Source organism: Callithrix jacchus, chromosome 7 (genome assembly GCF_049354715.1).
Source record: "Callithrix jacchus isolate 240 chromosome 7, calJac240_pri, whole genome shotgun sequence".
Taxonomy (NCBI): Eukaryota; Metazoa; Chordata; class Mammalia; order Primates; family Cebidae; genus Callithrix; species Callithrix jacchus.
In genome coordinates, this window is record NC_133508.1 from 152751963 (window position 1) to 152763618 (window position 11656).

Consider the following 11656-nt stretch of genomic DNA (forward strand, 5'->3'; position numbering starts at 1 on the left):
TCGATAAGATATCAATGGAAAGTACAGAAAATGGCCAAAACCCATGTTCCTTTTTCAAATGGTCCTTAGTTTGATTGAAATATTGAGACTGTAATTCAACCATTGTGGAAGCCAGTGTGGCAATTCTTCAAGGATCTAGAAATAGAAATACCATGTGACCCAGCAATCCCATTACTGGGTATATACCCAAAGGATTATAAATCATTCTATTATAAAGACACATGCATATATATGTTTATTGTGGCACTGTTCACAATAGCAAAGATTTGGTACCAACCCTAATGCCCATCAATGATAGAATGGATAACGAAAATGTGGCAAATACACACCATGGAATACTATGCAGCCATAAACAAGGATGAGTTCATGTTCTTTGCAGGGACATGCACGAAACTGTAAACCATCATTTTCAGCAAACTGACACAAGAACAGAAAACCAAACACCACATGTTCTCACTCATAAGTGGGTGTTGAACAATGAGAACACATGGACACAGTGATGGGAATATCACACACTGGGGCATGGTGAGGGTGCTAGGGGAAGAATAGCAGGGGGTAGGGGAATTGGGGAGGGATAGCATTAGGAGAAATACCTAATGTAGATGACGGGGTGATGGATGCAGCAAACCACCACCATGGCAAGTGTATACCTATGTAACAAACTTGCATGATCTGCACATGTACCCCAAATCTTAAAGTATAATAAAAATTAAAAAAAAAAAAAAGAAATATGGAGACTGTCTTTGTCCAGTCATTCACCATGAGTGCAAACCAATTTTGTGTATGCTTACAGTCAACCACATCAGAACCTGTGATTCTGATGTAAGATATATCCCAATATCAAAGATATTAAAATAAGAAATAGAATCTTATAATCAGTAACATACAAAAATTCATCAATTAGTTCCATACATATTTCTACAAGGCTAGATGAAATTTTGAGTGAAGTTGTAGTTAACTGAAGCTCTGAAGGTTCTGCCTCCTCTTTAGCATTCCAGGAGCAACAAAACAAAAGCACGAACTGCTTTTTCCTGTATTAGCAGATAACACCCCTTAATTCACTCTGAAAGTTGCCATGAGATCTATCACTGAAATAACTGCAGAATATGAAATATGACCTCTTATAGTTAAATGTGTTTAATATAAATGAGGCAGAGGAAAGGAGAGATAAAAATTAGTAAGATATTAGCAAGGATTTTTAAAAAATGTATAATTTATTATATATGTATATATTCCTTAACAATATGTTGTATGATCCAACAATGAAATATACATCCATGAAAATGACAGATATAAAACAATAAAACATATGAATGTTAGAGATAAGTGAAAAAAGAATCAAATCCTTGGACTACATAGAGTATGATACACTTTTTTTTGAAGTTCAAAAAGAAAGAAAACTAAAAAGTAAGTCACTTTAGGGATACATATGTATTTCAGGTGTTTTTACATGTGAATAAAACTATTAAAAAGGGCAGGGGGGTGGGCAAAGATAGGAGAGGAGCTCAAATAGATGAAATGCAAGCTCTGCTAATGTTGTCATTCTTAAGTTAGGTGATGAGTTATTATACTTGATAGTTTATTTGCATTCCACATTTACCCTTTTATAAGCATCCAAATTACATTTAAGTCAAAAATTATGTGTAAAGTATTAATAAAATTTATATGTGTATGGTTGTTCCCAAAACTATGCTTATTTTATCAAGCAGAGTTCTTGGTTATAAGCAATTCAGGTAGGTTTTAACAACAACAAAAAACCCCTGATTGTATTAAAAGTAATTCTCAGGATCTCTAGGACACCCAGCAAACAAGAATTAGAGGTTACAGACCAGGCATGGTGACTCTTGCCTATAATCCCAGCACTTTGGGAGGCTGAGGTGGGCAGATCACCTGAGGTCAGAAGTTCCAGACCAGCCTGTCAACATGGAGAAACCCCATCTCTACTAAAAATACAAAAATTAGCCGGGCGTGGTGGTGGGCACTTGTAATCCCAGCTGAGGGAGGAAGGATGAGGCAGGAGAATTGCTTGAACGCAGAAGGCGGAGATTGCAGTGAGCTGAGATAGTGCCACTGTACTCCAGCCTGGGTGACAGAGCAAGACTCTTGTCCAAAAAAAAAGGAATTAGAGATTATCACTAAACCACTTTTGCTGCTCCTCTGTGGAAATGAATGCAGTAGTTTTGTTAGTTACCATCTTCAAAGGAATCTGCATGGTTCCTTGCTTCTTTATATCACTAACTTTAAAGCTGAAGGCTGCAAAGGAGGCTGAGAAAACATTTACCTGGTAGTTTCAAATTCTTTAGGAGGGAGGAATGTGGAATGCTCTGCCTCATTAGCTGAGGGATTCCCTAAACACAGGAGTTAAGATACTGGGCAGCTAAAAGAGAAATGACAGATGTTTGCTACAGTCCATGCTCTTGGCTATTCAACATTAACACACTCCTTCAGCTAATTCTTCCAAAACTATATTCAAGGGGAAAGGACTTGACAATGTAACAGTCACAGATACTGTTAGTTACTTTCTCAGCATTCTTTCTTCTTGGTAATACTGATTTTATTTGGGACAGTTATGTACCCTGCTTTCTTTGCAGGTACCAGTGGCCATTTAACTGGGTAGGCAATTAAGTCAAGGGGAAATCCGTTTGGAATTTCTGGGAAAGCTCTATTTTCCCTCATAAAAGGGGATATATGTAGCTGGCACAGGGCATTTCCATTTTTTCTTCCCTACCTTAAACATGGCATGACATTTGGCTCAGCAACAACTTTCTAGCAAACCCAAGAAAACAGCACGAGGGATGAAAGCCAACATGGTAAGGAGGCAGATTTGAAAGACACAACTGCCTTTTCCTGTGTATAATATATTGAGTCACTGGTTTTACATTATCCCTTTAGTTGAATGCACACACACTCTCAGCTATACCATTCTAGAAAACACTATCTCATTAGCTAAGACTTCATTTATTGAATTCATAATATTTTCTAATATATGAACTGTGGTGTTTCACACTGTTGCACTATTAATCAAAATAGATTTTGCTATTCAAGAAACATTTGAACTCCCCGCAGTATTTGGCATTTAAAGGCATCTCAAGTTAGTGATTAAAGATGTGCCTAAGACTGTCTGGGTTTGAATCTTGGTTCCAGTTTGGACAAATAACCACCTCCTTGTGCCTGAGTATCTGCAAAATGAGGTACAGTTAAAGTGGAGATTATATAATACAGTACCTGACACATAGTAAAGCACTCAATAGATGGTAGCCATTATTGGCAATACCATATATACTCTGCTTTTGTGGCACCAAGGTTTTCTACTTCCCTCCTACTCATTTATTATTTCTACTGATTTCTCAAGTTTGAAGTCCCTTTTCTGTATCCTATAGACTTACATAATGGATTTCTCGCACTGCATTATAATGATATATACACTTGTCTCCTGTACCAGAATTTTTCACTTTTAAATGCATAACTATTAATGAAGTAGTTGGCACATAGACTAGACTTCTTCTTTTTAATCTTTTAGAGTGCTAATCATTACACAATGGGGCCTAGACTAGACATTTTTAAATGAGTGTCTTTAGGAATTGTCTGGGATGATTATTAGAATACAAATTCTTGAACTCCATCTCCAAAGTTCTATTTCAGTAGGTCAGGGAACTACATTTTGAAGAATACTAAAATAAACCTTCAATGTTTGAATCTAATTATGCATAAAGTGTTAATAATTAAGAATTATAGATATTGATATAATACTACACCAATATAAAGTACTATTTGTAGAGTTACACTACAGTTATACTGTGCTAATTACAAAGTATGTATGATTCTTGTGATGACTACTTGACGATGTTTTTATATATGAAAAAAAAACCTCTGCATTTCCTAATTTGACTTATTAGTGAGTAAAATTAACTAATCTTCTAAAAATGCAATTTTTGTTAGAAAAGATAATTTTGAACTAAGATTTTAACCAGGTAAGTTCTTCAGCCACCGAAGAAGAAACTTGAAAATCCATTTAAAAGGAAGAACATTTCTCCCCCACTCAATTTGCTAACTACACATTATCTTCATAGCATTAACACCAGCCAGAATTTATATTATACAGGGCATTAAAAGCTTCTTAGACTTGTACCTCAGGCTTTTGATTTCCCAGGGGAAAAAGTTAATATGCAGATTTATCCTGATGCTTGAGATACAAAGAACTTTATAAACAGCTCTAAAGGAATATAAAGCAGACAAAGGGATACCATATTATACCTTAATTTGATTATTTTATCATTTTCACTGAAATCTAGCCATGGTAGATTTGGCCATGGCTGCTAAATGGTACTCTAGTACCTGTCTCCTGAATGGACTTATGGGGTCACCTAAGGTACACTGCAAGGCAGATAATAGCTGGGCTAATTACTTACTCTTGGGAAATGAAATGAAAAAACACTCACATTTGGAGGTGTTTTTTTTGTCAAATGCTATGCAGGATCTAGAACAGAAATTTGAAAAATTCTTAAATGACATATAACTATTCATTAACACCCAGTGCTCTAGGTGACATCCATTAGTATTACTGGGATCAGATGCTTTAGGACATCTTTGAAAGATTCTGTTGTTTTAACTGGAGTTAGTTCTTTATAGATGTATGAAAGAAATATTACATCACATACAGCACTAACAACTCTTTTTAATACTGTGTCTCTCCCATGCATTATGCTGCTTAATGTTATTGGAAAATACAAGTTTAGCATTATTTCAACGAATTCTGGGCAAATCTAAATACAATAGTGTAACATGAAGAAATTTATAAATGTGAAATGTGAGTAAACTGAACCGGGAATGATTTGATGAGTGAATCCAGCTGACCACTGGGCATTTTTATCTCAATGTTGCCTACATAGCACTATGAGTGTAATAATTCTCATTAGGTAATAAAACTGCTTCCTTACCTTTGTATATAGCTTTAAAAAGAAAAAAAGCTACTTTTATGTAAAAAATAGACCTAAAAAGAAAGTCAACTATTAGTACTAGGAGTGAAAGGCATCTAATCCAAGTAAGTGACAGTTCTTAACTACAACATGGAAATTATATAAAAGTTAAAATAGAATGTAGAACTAGTAGGATAACATTGAAAAATTGACTCAGGGAGGCTGAAGCGAGTGGATCATGACATCAGGAGATCGACACCATCCTGGCCAACATACTGAAACGCTGTCTCTACTAAAAATCCAAAACTTAGCTGGGCGTGGTGGCATGTGCTTGTAATCACAGCTATTTGGGAGGCTGAGGCAGGAGAATCACTTGAACCAGGGAGTTGGAGGTTGCAGTGAGCTGAGATCGTGTCACTGCACTCCAGCCTGGCAACAGAGTGAGACTCTGTCTCAAAAAAAAAAGCTAAGAAAAATTGACTCATTATATTTGGGTTTTTTGATTTTCTTGTGTTTTTGGCTGATTGTATTTAATAAAAGCTAATTTTAGTATTTGAAATAAGTGCACTTACATGTGTGCATGCACATACACAAGACAAGTTCCTCAGCTTTGAACAATGTGAACTTTGAACAATGTATGACAACTATACTATCACTGGGGAAAAATATAGCTGACTTATTTCCAAGTATGTTTCCTGGGACTAGCAGTAGGTTCTCTCAAATTAAAAGCAAAGGCACCAGGCCATAAAGTGCCAATTCTTAGCACCAGAGAGACTTAAAACTTCACAGGCGAATGACATTACAAATCAGAGAATCAACTGATTTAGTTCTGTGGAATTGTATTATTTATATCAAATGAAAAAAAAAAGATAAACCAAGGTTTATGCCAAATAAATTTAAAAAGTTAAATCTCTCCTAAAATTTCCTAGGAGTGTATTTTACAATGCTATACATAATAAAATTGCTGGCTTATAAAAAAATGCTCAAAGTTTCAGAGATGTGAAAAATAACAATGAATTGAAAACACAGTTTATATAAATCAAGGTCCCAGAAATAAAAATTAAAAGTAGTCTCTTTGAGAAAGGAATAGTGAAATTCAGCATGTATCCACATTAATACATCTGAGAACCGTTTTCATGGACAGCAATATTGACTGGAAATTCTAAATTGCCACCTGATAACTGTAATCAAGGTTAAATCAAATCTGAGGCAAGACACTTAATGAACAGTACTTGAATGGGAAGATAGTAACTTCCTTCTTTGATAGACAATCTCCAGCCATCATTCAGAGCTCAGTTATTTGATGGCTTGTGAAGTGGTGTCCATTGAGTTTTCCTTTCTGGCTTGAAGAGACTCACTGCTGATGGACAATAATTCTCGAAGTTCCTTATTTTCAAGCTGGAAAAAAAAGGCATGTTTATTTCTGGTATTTTTTACTGTCAAACTGTGTTATAAAAACACATTATTTTGGGCCAGGAGCAAAAAACATTATTTTAATTAAAAAAATTTTAAGGAAACAAAAAGTCCACGAATTGAGAATTTCCTTAAATACTACTTATTTATTCATTTAACAAACATTTACATGTAGAATGTAGGCAATGATACTCTTTTGTAGTAGTAATTTACTGAGTAATTTCTATATACCAACTGTGAGGCTTGTAAAGGAAAAACAAAAAACAAGGTCCCTCTCCACCTGAGGAATTCACTGTTATATTTTTCATGGTTCCCACAGTTTTACTATTATTTATTTTATTTAAAAAATTCCTAATAATCATTTCACTCTGATTAGTCTCCACTCCTGGATATCTTACAGTTCTAGAGAAACGGAAGAAAAGGGGCTTATTAAGCATGTAGCTGGGTACTGCATGGGTGCACTGTATATGTTATCCCACAATAACCCGTAGGGTAGGGTATCATTGCCTACATCCATATTCTACTTAAGATGAGGATACTCTGTCTTACAAAATTCCAAAAAGTTGTCAAAATTCAGACAACTTGGATGTGATACTGCTGGGGTCTGAATGTGGTCATGTTTTTTCTACATGAAGTATTAAAGTAGAACTTGTCCCACATTTCCTTAGGGCTATTTCCATAAGTGAGGAAATTGGGGACAAATAGAAGGTCATTCTATCATTTCACTGGCTCCTAATTACTACTTGGGACCTGTCACTACCTTCGATTTCTAGACAGGGTAGCTTGCACTCTTCATCCTTATTCTCTGCAGAAAATTCTGGTAAACCAAAGCATTTTTAGCTTCACCAAGATGTGTGGAAGCCGCAGATAGAGTAACTAAGAGATTAGAGCCTGTAGTCGATAAATCTACCCCATGAAGTGCTTCCTTCAGTATTTGTATCTGTCTCCTAGCACTTACACATACTATTTCATATCATATAAGTACTAGGGTTATTCCTTCCACTAGACTCTGGGTAGGTACCTGTTTTTTCTCTCTGGTATTTGTCAAAAGGCCCAGGACAGCACCTTGTAATAAGCAGCACTCAAACCAGTAACTGAAATGCTTCGCTTTTTTTTTTCTTTTAAATTTTTGAGACGGTCTCACTCTGTCGCTCAAGTTGGAGTGCAGTGGTACATGTGATTGTGGCTCACTGAAACCTCGACTTCCTGGGTTCATGTGATCCTCCCACCTCAGTCGCCAAGTACCTGGGATTACAGGAGCACACCACCACACCTGGCTAATTTTCTGTATTTTTTTTGTAAAGACAGGGTCCCGCCATGTTACCCAGGCTGCTCTTGAACTCTTGGGCTCAAGCAATTCACTTGCCTTAACCTCCCAAAATTGAAATGTTTTTCCTTAACAATTTTATGGGCACACTATACCCCAAACCCTTTTTTGTAACATATTCCTATTCTAATCAAAATATGACATAAGCATAGCTTTTAAGAAATCAAGACTACATGGCTTATACAAGCGGTTCTTTGGCTTTGCACCCCAAATGCAACCACTATTTTATCTATTTCTTTTGGTATTTAATTCATAATTCTAAATAATACATTTATACTGCTATTTCCTGATCAAAGATTTTAGTTAGGTATTACCTATTTCCCTTCTTATTATGGCAGATGAGGATTTTATCTCACATATAACTTCTCCCCTCCACTCCCACTACCTTCGCATGATATCTCAACTTCTTGCCAATACATAGTTGGTATTTCCTTTGATTGCTGTTTACTATATTTTCTTTCTTCATAGGGTATGAAGGAGGAGTTTTAATTTTAAATCATAAACACACAGAAAACATCAATATATTACAGTGATAGGACAGTGAGGGTGTATCTTCCAGACTCTGGAAACTCTGAAATACTGTGAACCCAAAATGACAACAATCTTACCTCTAATTGGGCTAATTTTTCCTGAATCTTACAAAACTGGTCATCATCCACCTGAACTGCTTTCCTCATCACTTCTCCCATTTCACAGATTCTGTCAATCTGACTCTCAATTTCCTGTGGAGATATTAAGGAAACAAAGGTGAAAAAATCATTTGTTCTATAGAAATAAAGAACGTAAGAGTGTGTGTGTTATGATTTTTAAAAGTTCATTTAATCTATGTTACAGAAGTTACAGTGGAGTTTCACTACAATTTTAGTCCTCAGATATAAAGCCATAGTCAAGTGACCTTGTGGTATTCACAGATAATTTTTTTTTTTTTGAAAAATCAATTGTAGTTTAACTACCCATTGGATGTTGGATACTATCTCTAAGTGGCTAACTTAAATTTGAATACGTTAATTGGCAGGAAGCTTATTACATTTCATCTTTGGACATATCACTTAGAAAGTTTATCTATCTGAGTAAACTCTGTCTCTTTCAAGGTTCAAGTTTTTTCCTCCATAAGAGAAAAAATAAAATCTACTTTTCTATTCCAGATGAAAGCCATTCAAATATTTATAAAATATCTGTTTCCTAAAACTTTTAAGTCAGTAAAATGCATTCAATGGAGTTTAAGACGAAGCTTATCTTTCACTGCATCTCACAGTAGCATATAGTAGGCTCCAATCTACACATCTAGATTTAAATCATACAGTACACATGAATGTACAATGACATCTACGAAGCACCTACAAGCATAAGAATAATTACTGAGTCTCTCAAATTAGATCATAAGCAAAGTATAGAAACTATGCCATGCTTGTTTTTTTGTTTTTTTTTTTAAAAAAAAGCATACTTCTCTTCCCTAACAACATGGTATAATGCTATGTAGTTCAGTTTAAAAAATGTTTACTGACCGCCTGCTGTATGTCAGGTACTATGGTAGGAATAAAATATGAATTCATGCTCCTTACAACAAAGGAGCTTAAGTGAGATGTATAAAGAATAAGCAACCAAGTGTTTACTGGGCATCTTCAACACTAACTGGCATTATGTTTGGTGGGAGAGCTAAGAATTAATGAACATCTTCAAAAGAGATCTTGGTAAGGGAGGGGGTACCTTACTCCTACTCAAATAAAAGGACCTGAGCAGCCCCATCCTCCTCCTTTCTATTCATATCTTTACAAAGCCATGGCAAAATCAACAACAAACGTGATAAACATGAAAGGAAAACAAGCTTACTTTTCTTCAAAAACAAGCACACATGGCCAGGCACAGTGGTTCATGCCTGTAACCCCAGCACTTTGGAAGGCCAACGTAGATGGATTGCTTGAGCACAGGAGTTTCAAACCAGCCTGGGCAACACAGTGAAACCTCATCTCTACCAAAAACCAAAAAACCACATACACAAAAATTAACAGGGCATGGTGGTGTACACCTGTAGTCCCAGCTACTCAGGAGGCAGAGATGAGAGGATGGCTTGAGCCCAGGAGGCAGAGGTTGCAGTGAGCTGAGATCGTGCCACTGTACCTCAGCCTGGTCGACAGAGCCAGGCCCTATCTCAAAAAACAAAACAAAAACAAGCACACAATGAACAATCTCAAGATTTCAATTCAGTTCATTTCGAATTTATTCAAAGTTTCTTACTGCAGAGTGAGACTGGTGAGCTTTCAGGACTGGTTCGGCATCCACAGCTTTTTTAGCAACCATTAACTGTAACATCTGTTTCCGGTACTTGCTCATGATGAGTTCCAAAGCATCCTGGTGTTCCTCCAAGGAAACCCAGAGCTCTATCAAAAATAAAATAACTTGGCAGTGATGTCTGAGAGAGCGCTCCCATATCCAAAGTCTTAACAGTTGGAATTTTGTAACACTATAGAGATAATATGAATCCAAAGCTGTAAATCAGGGTTTAAGTCCACAAAACTGAACAGTTAAAGTCTATGTGAAAGATAACTTTCTAGGCAGAGAAGCAGAAACAACAAAGGATATGTCATCAGAAGACACGGGTTTGAGTTCAGTTCTGTAACTTGCTTCGTTAATACTTGTAAGTAAATCATTTAGCGTCTCTGAGTGTATTTCTTAACTGCATTGTAATAAATAGCTAAAAATGAAGATAGGAGAATACAGTAGAATGATACCTGTGAAACCCCGCTGGTAAACAACTAGTAATACTACAATTATTAATAATATACTAATCAAGCCGAAGAATATATACCCTTAAAATAACATTCTGCTGCTTCCCTTGCATGAACAAGAACATAAACAAAACCTTAAACCTTACCTTTAGTGTTTATTTTCATTAATACTTATTAAACATTAAAGTTTGCAAGAATTCAACTCTACTTAGCAGCTCTTTGGTAAGCTGCTACAAAATCAGTCAGATGATCTTGAAAAGGGTAATCTAAAAACCTTTGCTGTTACCGGGCCAGCACAGGAAGACTCGCCTACTAAAAGTACTGACCTGGAAATATATGTACATTTTTGTGAACGGTTAGGGCAATTCTGCAATACCTTTCAAACTATTACCAGATATGAAAAGGCCCGACTAACCTCTGTTTTCCTGCTGCAAGTCTCTAATCTGTGTGTTCTCTTGGGACAGCAGAATGTGAGGTTTGTATTTGGACATGTCCTTCATATCGGATGCATCCTCTTGATACTGGACAAACAGAGACAGACTAAGTAGAGAACAGCGGCAGATGCAACTGAAGAGGCAGAAATCAGCGCTCCGGGGCAGGTTTCTCAGCCCCGACCCAGGAAAAATGTCTCACCGCCGCCCTCTGAGACGCGGAATCAATTCCAGGCCGAGTTCCCACTTTACCTCGCTCTCCACCCTTCAGTGCCCAGAATCCGAGAGCACTGGACTCCTACCCTCTGCCTGACCTGATCCGGAAGCGCCGTCCCCGCCTCCCGCATAGAGGCTACCCGCCGGTGCAACGCCGCCGACTGATCCACCAGTGACTCAGCGGCCGCATCGTGCTCCCGCAGCCTCTCCAGCAGCGTCTTGGCATCTGTCAGGATCTTCTCGATGGTGCAGCTCATAGCAGCGGCACGACCCCACTGGACCTGCCGGGCTCAGCTACGCGACTTGCTGAGATCTGGGAGTCTGTCTCAGCATTACAAGCGTCACTTCCGGGCACGTTTAAAAGGTGTCTTGCGCCTGCGCAATAGCAGTCCCGTTTGCGGGTTTACCCGCTGGAACCTGTGGCTTCTTTGCAGTCCTGCCCAGCGCGGAGCCCCAGACCTGCCCTTGCCACGCCCTTGGTTTCCAATTCCCACAGCCTGCTGGTCAGGCCATGATTAACTGGGCAGTAGGAAGTTCTCCTTTCCCTACTGGTTTTCATCGATGTGGGTTGTTACTCATAGTTTTTATTTTCATTTAATTTTTAATTTAAAATTTTTGTTTTTTGAG

At 37.3% G+C, this 11656-nt stretch overlaps 1 protein-coding gene across 2 annotated transcripts; it reads right to left on the minus strand.

Moving 5' to 3' along the window:
- Window positions 1–1195: 1195 nt before the first annotated feature.
- On the minus strand, window positions 1196–11363 carry SIKE1 (suppressor of IKBKE 1). 2 transcript variants are annotated; one of them, XM_002751267.7, is made up of 5 exons: window positions 11128–11363; window positions 10798–10903; window positions 9892–10034; window positions 8265–8378; window positions 1196–6314 (listed from the first exon to the last, which is right to left on the minus strand). In XM_002751267.7, exons 1-5 carry the CDS (start codon window positions 11284–11286, stop codon window positions 6213–6215), a joined length of 624 nt encoding a protein of 207 aa, XP_002751313.1. In that variant the 5' UTR covers window positions 11287–11363; the 3' UTR covers window positions 1196–6212. The 2 variants fall into 2 exon arrangements, with proteins under 2 accessions (XP_002751313.1, XP_009000193.1); XM_009001945.5 differs by having other exon boundaries at window positions 11116–11363.
- Window positions 11364–11656: the final 293 nt, after the last annotated feature.